The sequence below is a fragment of the Amborella trichopoda genome, chromosome 6, assembly GCF_054954075.1.
Source record: "Amborella trichopoda isolate Santa Cruz 75 chromosome 6, AtrichopodaSantaCruz75HAP2 v2.0, whole genome shotgun sequence".
NCBI classification, from domain to species: Eukaryota; Viridiplantae; Streptophyta; class Magnoliopsida; order Amborellales; family Amborellaceae; genus Amborella; species Amborella trichopoda.
The window spans coordinates 11,660,759-11,684,189 of NC_142341.1; the positions used below are offsets into that span (position 1 = coordinate 11,660,759).

The following is a 23,431-nucleotide window of genomic DNA, read 5'->3' on the forward strand; positions in this document are numbered from 1 at the left end:
GGCACATGTAAGTGGAATTCAGGTATATTGAATAAAAGAAAAAAAAAATTTATTTAATACCTTGAGTTCCACATAGCCACTCCTTTCATACAACAACATCCATTGTTGTTATTCATGAATTTATTATATGAACCAATACTGCTATCTTTTAAGTTGAGGCGCTGCTGCATTACTCAGGTGCAACAGTAAAGAGTTTGTTTTATTTTTTATTTTTCTTTTAATAGAAGCAGTGATTGGTGTGCTCATCTCAAGATTGTGTTACTGAGTTCTTGATTCTTATTATGTTAAATGTGTCATGTTATTGCCCTGCAGATTTGTGGATGAGGGGGACCAAGGTGTAAATGATGCTCGTTGGCTTCATGAGGCACCAATATTAGTCACGGCAAGTGGCAATGGGAGGTCTGTGTATTTTTCTTTCCTTTTGATGATTTTGTTTTCTTCTCATATGGAAAATATCAAACCAAATGCTTGGAACACCTGCTTAAGTATTACTGGTGCCCCACAATCTTGGAATAGTAAACCACTACTTGCGTTGATCTTATCTTTTTCCTAAGTGACTATTTTAGCCTCTGCTAAATAAGCAACCTTGTGCATCAAAGTAATGGTGAAAGAAAAGGAACAATCCATGCATTGCTTTGATCGGGAGTACCTACATGAATTGATGTAGGTGTTCCAAGCACTGTTTTCGAGCTTTCCCTTCTCTTTTGAGGTATATCAGCTTGATCATTTATGGCACTTGCAGTGTTGCAATGTGGGATGTTGCACTTGGGCAACCTTGCATCCGGCACATGAGCAGCCACACTCGGTGTGCTAACACTGTGCGTCACTGAACGTTTTCTTGCTTTTGTCTAATATATTTAGTTCTACTCTTCAACATAGGCCTTTATAACTGTTTGTTGATGTGGTCTTGGGTGAACTGAAACTGAAAACTGTAGGTTGCTGTGGCTCCAAATGATGAGTATATCTGTAGTGGAGGAGACGATCAAAAAGTGGTGAGTTTCCTTTAAGTATTGATTGACTTATACATATGGGCCTACCTCTATGGAGGAAAACATCTACAACCATTAGATTCCTAACACTTTGATGTGGATAGGACAACTGGCAACTTCCAAGGTACCCCCAGCCTAGGATCCACAGGTTGTGGGTTTTTCCTGTATAAAAAATTCATGCAATTAATAGTTCCCATAATATACACAAACACATTACACATAAACACGTACATATGCCCTTAAATACATACATATGTTATAAATTCATCCTAATGTTTGATCGATTGCTTAGATCAAACTAGTGTGACAAAAGGATTATCTTTTTCTTGAAGCATAAATTACAAACTTATTGTAAGTTTGTGATTAAACCCATATAGACGATATGGTTAAGCTTGATATGGGGATTTGGTTCAGGACCTGAATAAATACGAGGATTTCCTAGGAGAGAAGCCATGTAAGATGTTGAGAGGTGGGATACCTGATTTCTAATAATTCGAAACTAGATAGTTCTTCATATGGTTTTATAAAAAGGTTAATTAACGATAGTGCCCTTTTGCCAAAACCACTTTTCCAAAAAAAAAAAAAAGCAAAAAATGTATAACATTGTAACAAGTATTTGAAGCACCCGTATTTCATGAGTGCCTTTTAGATAGTATACAGGGAGCAAAATAAGGGTATTTTAAATACCCATTTTTTCAAGATTATCATCATCATCATCATCGTAATTCGATCACCAAAACACTTCTTGAACGGGGAGAGTCATTGCGATGAAGGAGACAACAGGAGAAGAAAGAACTCATCAATTGACATAGGCTTTCAAGCCACCGAAGACAAGCAAGAAAACGAATGTGCGTTAGCGCAACGGATTTCGTGTTACTCGTTGCTTGTTGGCTTTCGAGCCAGCGAAGACAAGCAAGAAAACGGATGCGTGTTAGTGCAATGGCTTTTGTGCTAGGCTAGCCTTGCCTCTTGCTTTCAAGCTGTAGTTTGCTGGGCGCACTAGCTGCGAAGAAAACTACATGCACGAGAGCCTTTTCTCAATTATTTGGGTCGGCTACACGAATCCTTGTCCGTCGTTCTGCTCTATCCCTCAATGAAGCCATAAGTTCCCATATCTTTTCTCACTACTTTCAATCATGCCCTTTTGGTCCTATCTCTTGCCCTTTTGTAACCTTTCACGGGAACCGATTCACACCTCTTAGCAGGTGTTATACTGGGTCTGCGTTGTTCATGGCCAGTGCACCTAAATCTACTTTTTGTTATCTCATTGCCTATTGGAGCCACACCTAAATTCTTTTGAATGTATTCATTTTGAATTCTATACCGTCTTGTCTTGCCTCTCATCTATCTCAACATCCTCAGCTTAGCTACACTCACCCTATGGGTTTGTTGCACATCTCTTCTTCTCCCTCACAGCTTTGAAATATGTGGGATCTTCCTCAATTTCTTCATTTTCCTAGATTATCGATCCAAGATATCGTAAGTACGTACTTTTTGGTATTTCTTGACTGTCAATATTAACTGATTCCTTGTCTCTACTCCTATTATTATTAAACTTGCATTTCATATACTCTGTTTTAGTCTGGCTAATTTTAAAACCTTTAAATTGTAGAGCATCCTTGCAAAGATCTAACTGTTGATGCTGCTTCGGGCCTCATCGATCAAAACTATGTCATCCGCGAACAATATACACCACAGTACTTCATCTTGTAGCTGCCTAATTAAGTCATCCATAATTAATACAAAGAGGTATTGGCTCAACATTGATCCCTGATGTAGACCTATTGTCACTTAAAACTTACTCGTCTTTCCACTCAATACTCACACACTAGCTAGTGCTCCCTCGTACATATATCTCTCCAAGTCAATATAGTATCTGGAGAGTCCTTTTTTTTCCAACACCCACCAAATTAAATCTCAAAGTACTCTATCATAAGCTTTCTCTAGATCAATAAAGACCATGTGGAGGTCTTTTCCCTTCACCCTAAACTTCTCAATCAGTTGTCTAAGTAGGAAAATAGCCTCAATTGTTGACCTCCCTGGTATAAAATCAAATTGGTTTTCTGATAAACTTGTTTCATGCCTTAGTCATTGCTCAATCACTCTCTCCCACAGTTTCACAGTGCGGCTCATAAGTTTGATCCTACGATAGTTCGCACAATTCTATATGTCTCCTTTGTTCTTGTAAATAGGTACCGCAATACTTTTCCGCCATTCGTCTGACATTTTCTTTGTTTTCAACACCTTGTTAAACGGCTTGGTCAACCAGTCTATGTTGATCTCCCTTTTGTACTTCCAAACCTTTATCGAGATTCTATCTGGTCCTAAAGTCTTTTCTATCTTCATACCCCATATTTTCATGTTATTAAATAAAAAAGAGCCCTTAAAATCTAGGTATTTAAAATGCCTTTATTTTTTGTTTCAGGAAGCTATGAAATATGGGTATTTCAAAATGTACCTTCATTTAAAAAAACAAGCACTTTTGCTAGATGGAAAGTCGTGTCATTTGCCCCTCAGACAACCACTTGATGATATGCATATCTGGTTTCAGATTGTCAGAAAACTACTGCTAAAAGCATCTTACATGGTTTGTTTTCCTAGAAGACCCTAAATACAAGCATAGATTATTTTTTGTTTTTGCCGCTAGTATTAGAAAAACATTTATATACCTATTCCCATTTCCTCCAACTGCCAGATCTATTTCCTTTGTAACTTGGGACAAACCATCCATTTACCATTTTTAGTTTTCTTCAGGTTTTTCCTTCCAGTATTGCTCTTGTTTTGGTTGCCAGCAAATTTGTTGTGAACCAGCATCCGATTCTTTTTCTCGGGGGAAATTTATTAAAAATATGAACTATTTGACATTTTACCTAGTTCTCCAACACATGATCATGTGTATTTGATGTAGTCTAAGATCAGTCACTCTCTAATCTTCCATTACAAGATATAATAGCACATTTCTAGAACACTTTAAATGATCAGTCACTCTCTAATCTTCTATTACAAGACGTAAAAGCACATTTCTAGGACACTTTAAATTCAAACAAAGCTAATCACAGTAGCCCAGAAAAATCAACCTTAATCCCTTATGTTGAAACAATGTAGCCCAGAAAAATCAAACTTCCAATCAAGAAGGTGCACTTAGGTTGACATACAACTTGTACTCCCTCAAGATCTCTATTACTTGCTATAGGAGTACTAGATGATTGTCTCAGTTAATACTACATATTAGATTATCATCAAATTATACGACCACAAATTTATCAATGAATGGTCGTAAAACTTGGTTTATTGGATGCGCAAATGTGCTTGGTCCGGTGGAGAAACCAAAGGGTATGACTAGCCACTCATAATGACCCTCACGAGTTTTGAAGGCCATCACCTCTAGGTCAAATCTGATTGCATGCACTCTTGAGGTCAACCTTGGAGATAATCTTAGAGCTACTCAACATATTCAATATGTCATCAAGCCTAGCATGGGAAACCTATAATTTACGGTAATCTTATTGATGGTATGGCTGTCAATACACATTCTCTAACTACCATCTGTTTTTGGAGTTAAAGAGTGCAGGGACAGCCTCGGACTCAAACTTTCTTGTATAAGTCCTTTCCATAGCAGTCCCATAACCTGATTATGCAACTCTTTATGGTTTGCTGGACTCGTCCAATAAAGGGCGAAGTGTGAGAGACTGTATCCAAGAATGAGGTCTATACAATGTTGTATATCTCTCATAGTGGGAAAGCCATCGGGAAGCTCTCCTGGAGCAAGTTCACTAAATTCCTTCAAGAGGAAGTGACCCTCTCTCGGAATTGGACTCTCTACCTCTTCCTTAGTCACAAGAGGTAAGACTAGATGATGCTCTGTTTAATCTATCCTCAATCTGCTCTTTTTTATGATGCCATCTAGGATCCTCATAAGAATTTTCATCATGGTCTCCATCTTCTATCATCTAGTGTTTAACTCTTCACAGAACCATGCACGCTCAGATTTTGTGAGACTTTTGTGGAGGGTCAAGAGGAAGCGCCACCCTAACACCCACTGCCTGTGCAGTCCATGCCAATTGCTCCCTGATCTGTTGGAGGGAGTCATAACGTTAGTCAAGTCTTTGTAGAATGGCTTGTTGCCAATCAGACCTGATCTGACCATGCCCATGGCCTTTGCCCCAACCATGACCCTGTTTCACATTGCCTTGGTTTGTCATGGATCTGAACTCGCCTAACCCTAATATAGAACTTTCCTAGACTTAAGGAAGGATACTTCCTATGCTTTAGAAGGCCACTTGAGCAACGTTCCTAACCTGAGAACTCTAGGGCTGCAACCAAAAACGTCATGCACTCTGTTAACCATAGGAAAACAGTTAAAAACATTAAGAAAGAGTATATCACAAAGTTGGACAGCATCTAAGGGGCATTATGGCAGAGGGACAACACCCTAATGACCTAATGGAGACCTTAAACTCTAGGACATATCCTCAGCAAATTTAAAAAGGATTCTAGCCCTAGGACAACTTGCTCGGATATCAAGTTGATGAGACCTAAGATGAGCCACTTTATAATCTTTCATTACGAGACCATAAAATGTGTTTTGAGGATCTTTAAATTGAAATAAGGCTGATCTGCATTTTCTATGAGCAGTCATCCACAAAACCATATGAACAAACTTGTGTAACATGCAATTTTAGGAATTTATTTTAATCTCTGGGAGATGAGATTTTGAATCCTTAGTAGATTGAAGTATATCTGTAAACAAAATTAGTGAAATAGAAATTGATCCCCATCCCATTTTGAAGCTAGTTTAGAAGTCGGAGAGAAAAAGTTGGTGTAGAAGGACTTTATATTAATTCCCTAATGTCTCCCCAACGAGTACTAGAATTCGGATCCTAATGGGGTGTAAAAATAAATTAGGGTTTTGGATTTATGTGTTTCAAGTGATTTTATTGAGGGTTAATCTTGAACTACTTCTAAGGTTTTAGTGGGTTCTTTATGGGAGTGGTTACTGATTTGGAGGGTTATAAAAGAGCCAAAAAACTAGAAGAAAAACACAAAAAATAAGTGAGAAAAAAATGAAGGAATAAGAAAGAGCACTAAATAATTCATGGAAAGAAAAAGGGAACAAGGAAAAGAAAGGTAGACAACAGAATTTAGGGGAAGGGGAGGAAAGAGATAGATGGGAAAGAAAAGAAAAAGAAATTGAGTTTTAAAAGCCTTCTAGGAGTTTTTCTTTGTCAAATATCTCAAAAGTAAAACATCATAGGTGCTGAACTTCCCTTTTTTATTATTTGTCCTGAACATACATATTGACATAAAGTACCCTTCACTAAAATAATATAATGAAAGACTAAACTACCCTTGAATTCTCTAAAAAATAAATAGAAAGAACAAATACCATAGTTTTCAATCTCCAAAAAATTTCAAATTAAAACTTTAATAGTATGATGTCCTTATCAGGGTTTTGATGAGCTTTTTGAAGTCAAAGCGAAAGATGGTAAAATGTTAAGTAGTTCAATCTCTTAGCTGAACTTTATAAATTGCCCCCTTTTTATATTAATTGGTTTCATATTATTCTGAATTTAATCTTTTTCTCGATGAATGATGGCCATCATATGATTCTTGTCCCTATGAACTGATTAATTGAGACCTTAATAACTTCATGATTGAATCCCATGGTTGCAAATTAATAACTTATGCGACAGAATTAGGTGCCTGCTAGTTCCGAGCCGGCTCAGTAAACTGGATGATCGGTACCAGTCCATTTAGTTTGGCCGTACGAAGCTGGTAAAATTTTTATAAAAATAACCAAAAGCTTTAAGAAATGATTTTATATTGATTTGTGAAGAAAATTGGACTAGTCCTTTAGAAATTTTTTATTTATTTTTATTATTTATCCATTAGATATTTTGATGAAACTTTATTTTTGAAATTGTTATTTTTTATTTTTCATGAAATTTTCATGAAGAAATTATGGAAATTCAATAGTTTTTTAGAAAAATAAAACAACAACAAAAGATTTGCAATCTAGGAAAATATTGTTGACTCGTGCATTACCTGTTGTAGATTGAAGATTACACTCTCGAACAAAAAACCTAACGAAATCTAACAGCCCCCCATCCTCTCAAAAAAAAAAAATGAAATATATTACTTTTAAGAAAATCCAAGGTTTTCTTCAGAAAAAATGAAACACGATAAAAAAAATTGAATTCTACGAAATATTGTTCTTAGTCATGCAATGCCTTTGTAGATTGAAAATGACACTCTCTACAACTACAGACCTAATGAAATTTTGCAAGAAATGAAATAAATCATAAAAAGAAAATATATATGATTTTTCTAAAATTCCGAGGATTTTTGCTGAAAAAAATAAAAAGGGAAATATCTCCATACACCATCTTTTTAAGTTTGATTTTTACTCGAGGTTTCAAAACATATCTTGTGCCATATAGATCCCATGTATTATATCTTTTAACTTCTTAGACAAATTTTACCCCATCTTTTTAATCCAAAAAGGAATTAAAAGACTTCTTTTTTTCTATTTCTTACTAAACTCCCTTATATTTCTTTTTGAAGCCCTTCTTTTTCTCTTCGTGTCTTTTTCCCCAAGCTTCCATTTTTTTTTAATATTAAAAAAGTATATTTTTTTAAAAGATATTTTTCAATATTAAAAAAAAAAAAAAAAGGAGAGGTGTGGGGAGAAAAAAGGGAAAGAGAAAGGGTTTTAGAAATGAATAAAAAAAAAATGCCTCTTGAAATTTTGTTTGGGTTAAAAAGATGGGGTAAAGTTAGTCTAAAATATTAGAAGATATAATACATGAATCTCTTTGTGGCACGATATGTTTTGAAACCTGGGGTAGAAATGAAACTTAAAAGAAGGGTGTACGGAGATATTTTTCAATAAAAAATAATACTTTTGATTCTATATCTTTTATAATACATTTTTTTATTGGAGAAATTGTGTCACATGTGCATTAAAGGGCTCCAATGTGGATATTTTTATACAAATTTCATGAAATTTATTGGAAAAATCGGTAGAAAAATTCATGAAATTTATTGGAAAAATCGGTAGAAATGATGGGTTTTGAGTTATAAAATGAGCAGTTCTTGATGTTTTGATCGTGTGTCAATATTGGCTTTGATCCAAAAAGTTTTTGTGGATGTGAAAATTTGATGAAAAAGGATTGCAAATGGGGAAGAGTCCACAGGTTTCCAACTTGAAAAAAAAAAAAAAGGAAACAAACAGCATAGTTCTTTTCTTAGACTCGCTCGAGTCCCCATTTTCTTCTTGTTCTTACCAGTCCTGATCTTACTCGGGGCGGTTTCAAGTCATATCAGCAAGTTTTAGAACACAGAGAAGAATGTGAGAAACTTTTGTAATCCAGTCCTGTATGCTATTGTTTTATGAAGTTCCTATTATGCTTGCCGATGCTTTGGAGTTTACGATGGAAATTATTTAATTTTACAGGTCTTGTACCATGATCTGAGAGGCCGATCACAATCAAATTGGCGCTTGACTCATCCTCTACTCGAGATGGATTAAAATTTCCCAAGTCATGATATCAAGGAATCAAGTATTTATAACTTCTCACTATGGTTTGACTAAGAAACCAAACTGTTCGCCACTCCTCGGTTCTTTCTTCTTGCTTGTGGATTCCAAAACATGAGCAGCAATTATTTTTGGATATAGTTTCTCCTTTAATTGTATTTAAAATAACATCTCTAAAAAAACCTGTACAAATGTATTATTTTAGTGTTAAATGAGAAAAACTGCTCATAGATCGAGTGGAATTTATGGCTAATTAGATAGTGAAACTCAGGACTTCTTTTATGATCGATGTGTATTTGCAAGAGTAATTTCCCTCTCTTGTGCACGATATTCAGACAGTTATGTAAATATATCAGGGAAAAATTAGCCAATTGTGGCTTTTCCCTTTTTTTCCAATATCATTCCTCAGATGGATTTTTCTGTCTTTTTTTTTTTTTTTTTTTTTATGACAATCTTAAGACAATTGACACTGAATTGTACCAGAAGAAAGGATGTTTATTTTCCTTTTGAATATGCTGATTTTTCTAGGCATTTGTTGCCTTCATGAAACCAGTATTTAGGGAACTTGGTTGTTGCCTTTATGAAACCAGTATTTAGGGAACTTGGTAATTCGCTTGGGAAGCATGGTTGTCAAAGGTCAAAAAAAAAAAAAAGGTAAGTCGGTGGGGATTTGGGTCTCTACTTTTGGTGAGAATGGAGTAAGAGATTTCATCATAGGACTCGTTTGTATTACGCCAAGGTGCTCCAGTCCATTCTCAACATGGGTGCCAAAGTAGGGCCGTGTCTTATATTGCTTTTACCCGTGGACCTTTGGACATTGAACTATTTGGTTACAATTTTAAAATAGACAGACGTTAAATAACCAAATAATTAATCTTGACACACAAGATCAACGTGGTAGTTTGGGAAAATTTCCCCAACTATCCAATTGTTTGTTTGGAACAAAGAGAATTTCTTACTTAGGCTTCATGAAAACAAAGCAAAACTTTCGCGAATTTTGTTCGGAAAGCCGTTCTAAAATAAATTTCATAAATTGACTATAAAATTTGAAGTTAAAAAAATGATACAGGTCTTGTAAATCCATGAACACTTATTTTTAAGGTAAAATAGACAATTTAGATAATTTGTTAGGGGTGTGGTTTCTAGAAAGTCGCAACCTTAAACAATCCAATTAAGGTGCACTTCCAAATTTTATCATAACATGTAATTTTGATGAAAAACATTCTTAGGATTATCTCAAAATCTATTTTCATATTTAATTATAAAAGTTTAAACTCCAAAAATGGTTAAAATCAAGTAGATCTATAAACATAAAATTTTTGAAAATGGACGGTCTAGGTAATGTATTGCAAGATGCATTATTTTTGGGACTCAAAATATTTCTTCTTTTTTTTTTTCATATTCATACATCTCGATGTTGAGATGATCAATTAGAACTTTTTTTAACATTAAAATAACCTTTTGTGACGGATTTTTGAGGAGCACATGTAATTATACATTTTAAGGTTGCAACCTTAAATAAACTTTTTCCATTTTGTTATAGGGTGTGGTTTCTACAAGGTTACAACCTTAAACAATCCAATTAAGGGGTACCTCCAAATTTTATCATAATAGGTAATTGTAGTGTGAAAAATTCTTAGGATTATTGAAAAATCTATTTTTGTATCTAACTGTAAAATTTTAAACTCCAAAAATGGTTAAAATCAGGTAGATCTTTAAAACATACGAAAATCTTGAAGAAGGTCTAGATAATGTATTGCAAGATGGCACCATTTGTGGGACTCAAAATCTTTTTTTTTTTCTTTGCATATTCATACATCTCGATGTCAAAATGATCAATTACAAGGTTTTTCAACATTAAAACAATATTTTCCTATGGATTTTTAAGGTGCATCTTTTATTCTACATTTTAAGGTTACAACTTTATATAAACTTTTTCCTTTATTATAATATATATTTTTTAGGGCTTGAAATCTTTCTCTATTTTTTTTTTACAACTTCGTGATTAAGATCGAGGTGATCTATTTGAAGGTTTTTCAATGTCAGAACTGCTATTTTAAGTGGGTTTTGAGGTGGGGCTTTACTTATACAACCTTATCAAAACATTTTCATTAGTTTAATTGTCATCTTGCTTTCGTTTACGGGTAAAATATATCTTTCTACTTCATGATTCATGGATACAAGTAATTTGTCACTTGTTTTTGCTTTTGTAATATACGAGGTTGCCCACACATACTCGTGCATCAAGCCAGTAATGTGTCGACCAGTGTTCAAACTTGCGGATTTGGGCACCTAGGCATTTTGAGTGCTTTGGCGCCCATTTTGAGTGCTTGGGCGTCCACTCAAAAGATAGGGTGACCTCACCAAAATTGAACCCCCTCGCCCCAAACATAAAAAACAGCGAAGTTAATAGGCCATAGTTTTAAGCTTTTGAGAGTTTTTAAGGCAATTTTAGAGCCACAAACTCTTTGTTAAACAAACAAAAATGTAATACTACAACCACATAACAGATTTACCAATACAAGTGTCAAGGAGATTGCAACTTGTAAGACATTAAAATGCTTGAAATTCCAAATATAATTGCAGGAAACTAGAAGTCTAGACTAGAAACGATACACAAAGTCAACTTGAAAAAATAAACAAATAAATATATCAAGTCATCAACCAAACATGTAAATATATCGTAAAAAAATAAAAAATAAAATAAAATAAATAAAAAAAGGTAAAAAAAAACACATGATTTGCAACATAATATGTTGTAGCAAAATAAAATCAAAATCCTCTTTCAAATATGATAATACTTTAAAAATATCAAAATCATATCGATGTCGGTGTAAATTTCGTCTATTGGGTTACCAAAAGTCTTCAAAATCAACTACTAGAAGTTCTAAATCTACTCACGAACTACTGCTTTTGTTTTGGAAAGAAATTACATGAATCAAAATTTTATCGATTTTTTGATAAATCACAAAAGAATAATTTTTTGAGGAGTTTTTCCCACCTTAAAAATCACAGTTTTTGTTTTTCGGGTTTAGAATACCCCCAAAACCCTCTTCCCCCTCTTTTTTTTCCCGAGGGGGGGGGGGGGGGGGGGGTCTGGGGTCTCGTTGAGGGTTTTTTCACCCATCCACAAAATGTCAATGGCTGGCACGTAGGCGGCGCTTTGCCCGCCTTGACGAGCGCTCAGAGACAGGCCGCATAATTCCACCGCCCAAAAAATTTGAAAATGACTTTGGATTTACAATGTTTACTTGCTGCGAATTTCTCTACTCTTACTCCTCGTAAAATAGCTAACAAGTCCACATAAAGTTAATTGACTCCCGCTAGTTTCAAAGAACTTCATATGAAGAAAATATGAACCGTGTGAAATTCTCCATGAGGTCAAATTAGGGGTGGCAGCAGGCCGAATGGCCCGGCCCAGTAAAAGTAGGGCCTGGGCCAGGCCCGGTCCAGTCCTTTTTTTTCTTTATTTCTTTTGGTGGTAGATTTTACATGGCCTGGCCCTCAAGGGAATAGGACTGGGCTAGCGCTGGCCCAGGTCCAGCCTATTGCCAGCCCTAGGTCAAATGTTATCCTGAAATTATTTATAGAATCTGTGCCCGCCACTGGCTTTTTATATTATTCAACCATTGATTTTACCTCCCAAGAAATGGGTGGTACTTCGGATTCCAAAATTTGATTTTGGTCATCGACAATGTTGAGTGAATGACTAAAAAAACAAGTGATTGAAAGATGTCATGATGTGGCACCCTTACCCCGACTGATTATGTTTTGAGCCCGTTCTTTAGTTCACATAGAATTATTGAGATCTCATGTAAGGTACTAGGTAAAGAAGTTAATCATAGCTTATCAATATTAAAAAGTTTAGAATTGATTCTTCCTGGGTCGATGCCCAAGCGGTCAAAGGGTATGGACTATAAATTTGTCGGCTATATGTCTACGCTGGTTTAAATCCTAGCCCAAGAATTACCGACCAGGAAGATAGAACCAATTCCTCTTTGAAAAATATATGATCTGGAGGAAGAAAGAACCAATCCTTTTTTACTCTATTTTTTCCACATATGATATTTTTAACAACCAGGATTCATCTAAGACAAAGAATAATGTTAGGAAATGTTTCCAAAGTTTCCTTTTCTTTCTAGGCAGAGAACAAAGCCACACTGGCTTTATTATAATACAAAAATTACAAACTCTGGCATAGCAAACTGCCAAGTAAATAACCTTCTTTCACATATTTCATGAGAAACTTACCACTAACTTGTGCTCCTAGAAAGGGAACTGAATTCTCAATGGGAGGCTTCCGGGCCATCTAATGTTCTCCAAAGGAAGGAGACAATGGGGCTGAGCTTGTTGGAGAGACCTGAGTACAACCATCATCTCTGATATGAGAGATGTAAAGTGAGTTTAAGAGCTTCTTTGGCCTGTTGGTCTTCTTAACTTCCTTGATGAAGGAGATGCCTTGAGTTGCAGAGGTGATGCCATTTGAGCCCAACTGTTGAATTCCCATGGATAGCCGCCTGTTTAGTGGTGTGGCAGCCCCAAAACTCCCATTTATGCTTCTGTTTGAGAGGCGTCGAGCACTTGTGCTTGGCCTTGTGCTGAACATATTCTCTTGTTCGACTGCTGCAACTGCCTGAGCTTGTAGTCTCTTCTTTTCCTGCAAATATGGAAAAACCATCCATCTGACTAGAAAGCAAACCTAATCACTAAAATTACAACTAAAATTAGTACTTATAGCTTCAAATTTGGGTGCTCATTGATGTCTTAGCGGGGAATCCAAGAATGTCAAATTTTGGACAAGTTATTCAATATTTAGAATTCAAGAAAATTTCAGTCCTAATGCTTCTGTGTCAATGCTCAAAATCTCACTTTGGCTACATATGGTTTTGATAGAATGGTCATTGGAGATATTACCTGTACACCTCCCTTTCCTAGCACCCAAATAGGAAAGGAAGGGACGCAGAGTGGTAGTCCCACACATTCCTACCCTCTAGTGCAAATCAATAATGGGTCTGTATTATATAATCCTCATGACCACATGGAAATGTGGTTGTATGGATCACCAATGTCTTATCTATTGGTTTGACGGTGATGGAGGCAAGTGGGACCCACCATTCAAGTCACTTCATGTTCTGGTGAGTCCCCCTGCTGTTCCATCACCATCCAAACCATCGATTGGAGGCTCATGATTAGTAGGACTACGATATATTTCCCATAAGTCATAGAGAATAATAAGTTGATAACTAGCCAGTTTTCAAGGATAAAGTGCAAGAGTATTTCCTTGAGTCAGTGTGTGATTTTTATAGGCCAGTATAGGATATTTGGTTATCCGAATTTCCCAAGTTAAACAATATTTTGTAAAGAAGAGAATCATGGAATGCGTTAATTCACCCTTTGCCTCTGTTTCTCCTCTTCCTTTTCTTGTCTTGACAAATTGTACTCATCTAGCATGGCCAGCAAGGGTACCTGCACAAACATCTAGCACACAATATCAGTTCTATGTCATAACTAGCATTTGGAAAAGATTATGGCACTTAAATAGTAATTATTTGAGGGATACTTAAATGTCTGTCTGTGTGTGTGAGTGAGTGAGTGAATGTGAGAGAGAGCCGGTTAAAGAGTATATCGCAATTGTTATTTTGCTATTTATGAAATAGAAAGGGAATGTCTCTCACATCATCATACAAAAATACTTTCTTCCTTTCATGCTCCCACTGTTTAGTCTTCGCTATCAGCAGATCAACCAGAGCTGCATTCGCATCACAAACAATCAGTCCTCCAACCCATTGACAATTCCCTTCTAACATGCCATATGCTTACCAGGAATTTTGTTAACCATGATCCTAGCACGCTCCGCACGCTTCAAATTCTTATGGGCTCCTCTGCTGACCGAGTACCTGTTCTCATCCTGCAATTATCATCAAAGACATGAAATAAGGCCAATGATCGCCCTGTCTTGGAATGCCTATCTCTCTGTATCCGAGGATGGGGATGGTGGTGTATCTGAAAAAATTGATAGGTCAGAAAACCAACTCTATTATATTCTTCCAACCAACGTTCTTCTTTGGAGGAACTCATCCACTTTTCCACCTTCTCCATTATATCATTTCTACTTAATGCCTCTTCTCTAGCTTTAGCTATCTGTTCATCCATACTTGCAAGGAGATCAGCATGATCGATTGCACCTTTATCATACACAAAAATTTCAGGAAGGGAGTATGGTTCAGAGTTCATAAGGAACGCAAGTTTATCAAATATCCATAATTAAAAAGTTCATAAAAAATACCAGAGTTTATTAGGTTCATTAAATTATCAATTTCTGATTGAGAGGGTATCTCCATGTGAGTTCTCCTGCAAATATCATCGAGCTCGTTCTGTTTCTTAAGGAAAAGCTCTTTCATTTTACTTGCTTTTAGCTGGTCCAATCTCTTCACTTCAGTCTCAACCTTCAAAAATTCACACAATTGAGCTATGAAATCAAACAATTTATTTTCTTCAAAGACAAGAACTTTTTTGATAGATATTGAATTAGAAAACCCATTAATGTTAACACCTGGTTAATAATATCAAGAGCAAGACTTCCAGGATTCGATATTTCTTCAGCAGAGACTGATACGTAGTTAGTGACATGAGCAAATAATCTCCGATCTTGGGGGGGTGTGTCCATCAGGTCCCATAAGTTTGTTAGTGCCTTTCCCAGTTTGTGAAGCTGCAAATTATCACCAACGAATTGGTCACAAGTTTTGTTTAGTTGTAAATATGCTACTATTCACTGGAATATGGGGGAAAAAAATAAAAAAAATTCATAGCACATTTCCATAAATTAAATGAGTGGATGATGATGAGCAAAGAGTGAGGCCGGTCATTAGGATCATATTCAGTGGGTTTCAGTTTCTCTCCATAACAGTCCATTGTTACAATGGATGTTCATGATCTAATGGACTTTGGTTCTTCCATAGCTTAGACAAATATTATTGTTTCCCTTTCTTAATTCAGTTCACTTGTACAGATGTAGATGAAAACCCATATTCAAAATTATAACTATCTGCAACTATGTTATATAACTTCCTTTATCCTTTTTTGTTGAGTAATAACTACCCTATAGAAATTTTATCATCTTTCAGGGTTGATGTTTGTTGGTAACTTGAGGTCTAGTTAGTTATAAAAGTAACCTTGATTACAAGAACGAATGTGTTGGTATGAAAAGCACAAGTCTAGTCTCTGGTTAAAACTAAGGAGCCTAGCGTCTAGTTGGAAAGCATACAAAAAATATATATCACTTGAAATCCATCTTTTAGAAGTGTGGTTTCCATGAACCTTTGAGTTCAAGACCACCTGTCATCAAATAAGCATATAGGAAAAATGCAATAGGGCTATGTTCTTTTTAACCAATTTATCAAGAGGCGAAACTTGTTCATATATCTCCATCCCTTGAAAGTCATGGGAAACTCATCATCGAATCAAAGTTCTCAATGAAAACATTGTTTTCACTTAAAGCGAGCCACTCCATTCTTCCTTCCAGATTTGCCACTGTATCTTCTCTAATGTCTGGCCAAAGTTATTTCCCTGAAAGTTTTGAATGCAACACTTTGAATTTTGATAATAAATATAGTATCAAACATATCTAGATTTCAAGATGGTTGAATCTCTATCATTTGACTCATATTTTGGCCTTCAGAACTCCTTTAATTTTAAATTTTAAGTAGAAAAAAAATTCCATCACACTTAATTCTCTCACTAGAGGGTTAATAAGGGCTCCAGTGGATCAAGACCAACCATAAACCAAGTAACAAGATGAGACCTTTTACCCACAGTTAGGAGATATCCAAACCAAAGTTTCATTGATTTAATCAGTTCTAGAATAGTTTACGAAAATTGTATTCTTGCACGAACAGTTTCACAAGAGACCCTTCAAAGAGAGGAAATCTATTGAAGAATAATCAGGAAGAATGAGAGGGAATCACAACTATTTCTCGCAATCCTATTTCATTTGATCTGTTGCTACTTTATTAATTTAAAACATAACCAGCTGTCTAGAAGTAATAATTTACCTAAATTTGATAAAGTCAAATTGCAAACTAACCCAATCAGCTTGATAAACTACTAAGAAGTGAGATAAACCATCATTGCCAATATGCATTACCCCATGAAGTCAGGATCCAAATAATAGCGAATAAGGACTTGTGTACGTACTAAATGTATGTGCAAACTAAATAAATGAACACGAGTTTCCTACTTCCTGAATTACTGAAATGTGCATAAATAAAATACAAATATAAGAATATACAAGCAGCAATGCAACTAAACATGTGCATGCATATACATATACATATATATAAATAGTAGTAAATATACACAAGTGTTTAGGTGCATTTCAAGTCTCATTTCAAACACTTCTTTACTACATTTTTAATAAAGTGAAAATTTATCTAATTCCCACATCTCTTCGCCTACTTCTTTGCTTCTTTTTTAGTTCCGGATTCCTAATCTACTTCTATTGGTGGTGGTACCATTTCTTCCTCATGCAATTCAAGTTTTAGTTGTTCATTTTTCATGTATATTTGTTACCAATTTCTTTTTAGTTAAGGTTTCCTTTCTTTTATGCTTTCTTTTGTATGTTTCCTTTCCTATTCTGGAGTTTAAGGAGACCCGTTAACAAGTAGCAAGATGGAAAATAAACCTGGAAAGTCGTCCATCATGTTTCGCTGTTCATACTACTCATTCCTTTCAACCATCTTTAGAAATAAGTTACTAGCAATATTGAAACAGCTCATCATGCCTCATTTAGTAAAGATGGAAAGGATGTCATCAACTTTATATATAACTTAAATTCCAGATGTAACTATATTGAGCTTCTTTCTTGTTCATTGGTTTGGAATTTGTTGTATGATAAATGTTATGATAGCTTCTTTTTGTTGAGAAATATGCTGTTGTGGATTCTGCCTAACCTACCATGAGCTTCACCTGACAAAGAAGATGTATAACATACTATTGGAAAATTTGCTGTAAAGTTTTGTCCAAAGCAAGATCTAAGGCAGGGGTGGCAACAGGTCGGGTTGGGTCAGGGTCTGGCCAAACCCGGACTCGGACCCGTAAACAATTATGGGGCCCGGGCCCGGGCCCGGACCCAGACCCGGCCCCGGCCCAACCCGATTGGGCCCGACCAAAAAATTTGAAAATATATTTAAATATTATATTAATTTATACATGTATTATTTAAATATTATAACTACAAATATATAATTGTATTTAATTAAATATTATTCATGTATTAGTAAAATGTTATATAATAAATATTAACACTATTCAGGTCGGGTCTACATTTGGACCCGACCGCCGGGTCCAATTGTTTGACCCATACCCGGACACGGGTCAGGTTCAGGCGTCGGATCCTAGGGCCGGTCTGGGTCCATTGCTACCCCTAATCTTATGCTGCAAAGTAGGCTAGTAAAATTCAATATGACACTATTTTTCATAGAGTGGGGATGGTGGAAAATGGTATCTTCATGATAATTTGGCACAAAGATGCATTAGCATCTTTCAAATTGTAAATATGCTAATATTAGCAAATTGTAAATATGCTAATATTAGCAAATTGTAAATATGCTAATATTAGAGAAAAAAAAGAAAAACAAAGGAACGAGATAGTAGTTTTTATACGCAAACATAAAACATATCAAGAGGAAAAGAATAGTAAGGATTACTACCAAGGATACTCGGGGACAAATCATGTTCCCCTTATTGACAAACAGAAGAAGAGCAACCTACCCCTAAACAAGCCTAGCTGATGCATGGATCATATTGAACAATACAATTTACTCACATAATCAGAAGATAAAAAAAACGATATCAACACAAAAAGCGTGATGCATATTGCTCCATTCAGCAGGTATAGGGGCCTCAATTAGAGGACGAATACCTCAACATTACCTTTTCCAAGCGGTTCTCCTTCTCCTTTTTGAGTGAATCCACAGTGCTGCTGAGACAGGCCAAAATGGTATCACTTATGTTCTTTGATTGCTCTCTCGAAGAGCCATCCAAGCTTGGATGGACCTCCAAAATGATCTTTGATGAGTCTATTCCCAAGGTAGCAGAGAGTTCGCACACACATCGAATGTACTCTTCAACTTTCTCAAGTCTATCGCTCTTATCACCCAAAACCCGCAATATACCACATAATAGCATGGAACAAGGGAACACACAAAAGAATATTATGAGGCAAGATTGCCTTGTTTTTGTGCAATAATTGAATCAATTTAAGATAAAATTCCCACAAAAGGAAAGTATGAAGCAAGATTATCCTGTTTTTTCTGATTTAAGAGAACAGTAACGTGTGAAATAAAAGTCTCCACCACGTAAGACGTTGAAGGAAATTTTTTTTGAGAGATTTTCTTGTTTCAGTTGGCTCTAAGAGAAAACATTGAGACAAAGATTTCTCAAATTACAAAATTTTGAATCTAGAATATCTTACATATGTCCCCTCTAAAAGAGGCCATTTGAAAAAAGATCACCTACAAAAAAATTTGAAGAAAGGTAATCCTGGTTTGCTTTGTGCATTCTAAAGGGGCCAATCGAAAGAAGAAACCCCCACATATTACAACTCGGGAAAGTTTATCATACAAAGGTTCTGTCTAAAACAACCCAGATCATTGCTTTTTACCTTTTCTTTGCGAAGCTGCTGAAGCTCAGATTGGTACTCCTCTAGCTTCTTGAGAGAGAGATCAGTCTCATCAAGAGAGAGATCTTGTGATGAAACTTTAGATGCAGGGTCCCCTGCAATTTCAGCTGAGATCTTCTGTATTTGGAGTTGGATGTCTTGAAATTGCTTAACTCTCTCTTCCTTGAGCTTTTGGAGTTCGCGAAGGGCAGGAGTGATTGAATTGAGCTGCTCTTTAAGTGTCCCACATATCTTCTCTGGCTGTGATCCATAGATGCAATAAAGATAAATTATTATTATTTTTTTATAAGAGTACTTAATTTTATTGCTCAAAGGAAGATTACAATAAGCTTAAAGAAAAATAACATCAGAAACTATAAGAGATTGCATCGCAACTCCTCTCTTAGCAAGATAAGTTGTTTCTATTATTAATAGGTGTGGGAGACAGAGAGAGTTAATTGAGGGAGTCCTTTCTCACCCTCCATGAGAAAGATCTTTCTCCTAGAGAGACAAGAAGATGGGTGAATTGGGCTTGTGAATCCGCGAGCATTTGGTGCAGGCGCGCTCTGGATATGTTGGCATTGTCCACTTTCCTCTTGTAAACATCCAGGCATTCCTGTTCCAATTCAAGAAGGACTTTGTCTCTCTCCAACTGGTCTTGCCCCACTTCATCCCATATTAGCTGTTTTAAAAATTTCAATTCTTAAACTCAAGACCAACCCAAAATCAGAGAGAGAGAGAGTAATGAAAACAATGAAAACCCAATACGAATCCATGTTAAAACCTTCAATTCTTGAAGCAGGGATCCACAGGAGGACTCCAAGAGCATTGATTGGTTCCGCATCTTAGCTGAGGTTGCAAACATGTTCAATGAAATGTGAGAGATGATATGATTTTGTTTCTGATCAAAAAGAAAGAATTCTTACACAGGGTGGCAGGACAACAAAGGAATCCATTCCATGATGAGCTTTGGAGAGTTAGAGAGAGAGATGTTAAGAAGATGGATATTCGTTTTGCAGACAATAAGGAGAAGAGGTTTTACGTTTACAGAGAGAAACCTTAACAATATGGAAATGGGTTTTGCAGGGAATGAGGATGAGAGCTTTAGTGTAGAGATAGAGAGAGAAACCTTAACAAAATGGAGATGGGTTTTGCAGAGGAGGGCCAGGAAATGAAAGTGGGTCTCGCTTGAAAGAAAAGAGAGTGAAAGTGGCGGGTGATGCGTACCAGTGAACCAATTCCAATCTTTGAGTTCAAGAATTCAACTCCTCTCTCTCTGGGGCCCCTTTCCCTCCTGTCATCTGAGAATTTGAAATTCTCCACCTTTCTCTCTCTTAAAATAAAGTTACCGTTTTGCATTCAAACTCATTCTCTCTCTAAACTTCTCATCCCTCTCTGAATTTTTCGTCTCTCTTATGTATTTGTTAGGGAAAAAGTTTATACGAGGTAGCAACCTTATATGTAGAACTACAGATGCACCTCATCTTGAAATCCAGATATTTGATTATGAAAAATAAAAAGATGTTAAGTCTCATAAATAGTGTATTTTACAACATATTATCTCTACCGTCCATTTTCAAGATTTTCATAGGTTTATAGATCTACTTGATTTTAACTATTTTTTAAATTTAAAATTTTATAATTAGATATAAAAATAGATTTTGAGATAATCCTATAAACATTTTACATCAAAGTTATATACCATGATAAAATTTGAAAGCGCACGTTACCTCTACCGCTGTGGATGCATCTGAATGCTAACTGCACCCATTTGGAAAGGGGTTTTGATAGGGCTACAGGCCTATAAAAATAAGTAAAGCCTCATATTAAAACTCCTCGAAAATTGTAATTTAATTAAGTACTGAAAAACTTTTACATTACAGTTCAAGTATTAAAAAACTTTTATATGGATCATCTCGGCTCGAACGTTATGGTTGTGAAAAAAATTATGATTTCAAGTTCTAAAAATAATGTATATTGTAACAAAATCATTTAGATTGCTCTTTTTCGTTCTAAAAACAAGTTTTGATAGATATGCAAGATGTGTAATATTTTTCAAGTTCCAAAGTTTACGGTCAAAATTAAAAATTGATTTTATAATCATAATAGATATTTTTGTTGCCGAAACTACTTTCCAAACGAGGATTTGAAATGAGACTTTACTTTATTTTCATAAAGCCTAGGCGTTCGATAAACTTCAAATATGTGCGTATGGATAAGTGGAAAGCTACTTCTTTCCCTCCTGTCATCTTCGAATATGAGAGTCTTTTATGCCAAATATACACATTCCTCTCTCTTCATATAAGTTACCGTTTCGCAGTCGAACTCTCTCTCTCTAAACTTTTGATTTCTCTACATATATCTGGATGGATGTGTAGGCCCACCCTTCCTACCGGCCCATTAAAACTAGGTCATGTGCCACGAAATGTGGCCCGAGGTCTGCGTTAGGGTCAGGCAACCACAGCTTGAGGTGTAGCCCGGGCTTGGACCAGGGCCAGCCCAACCCAGAGAGGGTTAGGGTCAGCTTGGGCCATGGACATTTGGGCTCTGTGACGGCCGGGCCAGGGGTGTCCCTACCCATTGCCACCCGTCTTGAACACACACTCTCTCTCTCCACCATAAAATGTACTCTCTTTCTACCATCCTCTTCCCCTCTCACACTCTCTTCTCTTTACTCTATGTTCAGAGTACTTGTGTTCAAAAAATGTTTAGAATACTCTCTCTCTCTCTCTCTCTCTCTCTCTCTCTCCTTCGTATTGCTTAGTATGAAAGTGAATGGAAAATGGGGTGCATTGAGTATTGCTACAATTATAAACTGAATTTCATGATGGGTGAGGGGTGGTTACAATAGATGCCATCCATGCACACGTGTGCTTGGCGTGGCCAAGTTCATATGGTGGGTCTGGGCACGTGCATGATTGGAACACGAGATATTCAAACCTCATTTTCATTCCTATTTTAAACAAATATATTTGGGATTGTATACATCAGGATGATTTACATTTGAAATAGGGTGGTCACAATTACTTACAACGATCCAATGTGAAAATCTAATAGCTCGGGTTTGTTACAGAGTTCGAGAAAAATTCTTTTGAACTTTAAGCTTGAGCAATGAAATAAATGCAGCCCCCCAATTTCACATCCAATGGTCAAGATTTATTGTGACCACCTTGTACCAAAGGTAAATAGTCTCATTATATTATTTCCTAATACAATTTTCTGGAAAACAGTTTGATAGGGCTACAGTCCTATCAAAATAAGTAAATCCTCACCTCATGACCCATCAAAAATTGCAAATCAAGTATTGGAAAATCTTTATATCGATCATATCGGCTTGAACATTATGATTGTGAAAAAAAAATAGGATTACAGGCTTTAAAAATAGTTTAAATTGTAAAAAAGTATCTAAACCGTTTATTTCACTCTAACAATAAGTGCTCACAGATCTTGTATATCTGTACCATTTTTTTAGTTTCAAATTTTATTGTCGGTGTTGGAAATAGATTTCAGAGCGATCATGGAGATTTCCGTTGTCGAAAGTGATTTCCGAACAAGAAATTGATTTGACACTTTATTTTGTTTTCATAAAGCCTAGGCCTTATAAAAACTTCATCCTATTTTCATTTTTCTTTATTTGTTTTATTGATTAAATAAAAGGGTTTATTTAAATATATAGTACACTATAAATTAGTATAACCAAAAATGGTTGCGACTCGAGGACAAATAATGTGGTTTTTATTTAAAACCAGTGAATTCATGAATCTGACTTGAAACGGATTTGGATTTGGAACAGATTTGGATTCATGTAGCCGAGTTCAAATAGTTCGAATAAGGCTTGGATAATGATAACGAAAGAAAAAAAAAAATCTTGACGTACTCGGATTCATGTAGCCGACCTCAAAAAATTCTCCAACCACTTTTTTTTTTTTTTCAAAAGTTAAGTTTCAGTTAGATAATTCCAACATCAAATCGTAACTTTAAGTTTTGGAATAAAAAAGCGGTTCGAGGACTACTTTTCTTTTTCAAAGCTTAAGTTTCGGTTTGAGAATGTCATCCCTGGACCGCTTTTAAGTTTTGAAAAAAAAAAAAAGAAAAGCGGTTCGGGGATGCTATCCCCAAACTGCTTTTAAGTTTTTGAAAACAAAAGTAGTCCAAGGTCCCTGAGCTACTTCTCTTTTCTTTCTTTTTTTTTTTAAAAACTTATAGTTGCTATCCGAAGATGGAATTCTCAAACCGTATTTTTTTTTT

At 35.8% G+C, this 23,431-nt stretch overlaps 2 protein-coding genes across 36 annotated transcripts in view; one reads left to right on the forward strand and one right to left on the reverse strand.

Moving 5' to 3' along the window:
* LOC18438113 (uncharacterized) overlaps positions 1 to 8,922 on the forward strand; it is a 67,221-nt gene extending 58,299 nt beyond the window's left edge. For 10 of the 26 annotated variants that reach the window (XR_016056786.1, XR_016056781.1, XR_016056775.1 and 7 more), the window contains 4 exons: positions 313 to 399; positions 743 to 818; positions 936 to 992; positions 8,446 to 8,922. Coding sequence is in view for 11 of the 26 variants with exons in the window: in XM_011626594.3 (XP_011624896.2) it covers positions 313 to 399; positions 743 to 818; positions 936 to 992; positions 8,446 to 8,520 (295 nt within the window). In the remaining 15 variants the exon portion in view is untranslated. Of the gene's footprint in view, positions 1 to 312; positions 664 to 742; positions 819 to 935; positions 993 to 8,445 lie in introns of all 26 variants that reach the window. The other 16 variants (XR_016056782.1, XR_016056778.1, XR_016056784.1 and 13 more) reach the window with 3 other exon arrangements.
* A 3,671-nt stretch (positions 8,923 to 12,593) lies between these two features.
* Positions 12,594 to 20,613, reverse strand: MAP65-8 (microtubule-associated protein 65-8). Of its 10 annotated transcripts, none has more exons than XM_088868595.1 (12): positions 20,411 to 20,613; positions 19,968 to 20,032; positions 19,662 to 19,865; positions 19,187 to 19,444; positions 18,457 to 18,672; positions 15,080 to 15,235; positions 14,813 to 14,972; positions 14,560 to 14,711; positions 14,347 to 14,434; positions 14,202 to 14,275; positions 13,918 to 13,992; positions 12,594 to 13,183 (listed from the first exon to the last, which is right to left on the reverse strand). In XM_088868595.1, exons 2-12 carry the CDS (start codon positions 20,025 to 20,027, stop codon positions 12,836 to 12,838), a joined length of 1,791 nt encoding a protein of 596 aa, XP_088724721.1. In that variant the 5' UTR covers positions 20,028 to 20,032; positions 20,411 to 20,613; the 3' UTR covers positions 12,594 to 12,835. The 10 variants fall into 10 exon arrangements, with proteins under 10 accessions (XP_088724721.1, XP_020525371.1, XP_088724722.1 ...); XM_020669712.2 differs by having other exon boundaries at positions 13,918 to 14,004; XM_088868596.1 differs by having other exon boundaries at positions 20,313 to 20,479.
* Between the last annotated feature and the right edge of the window lie 2,818 nt (positions 20,614 to 23,431).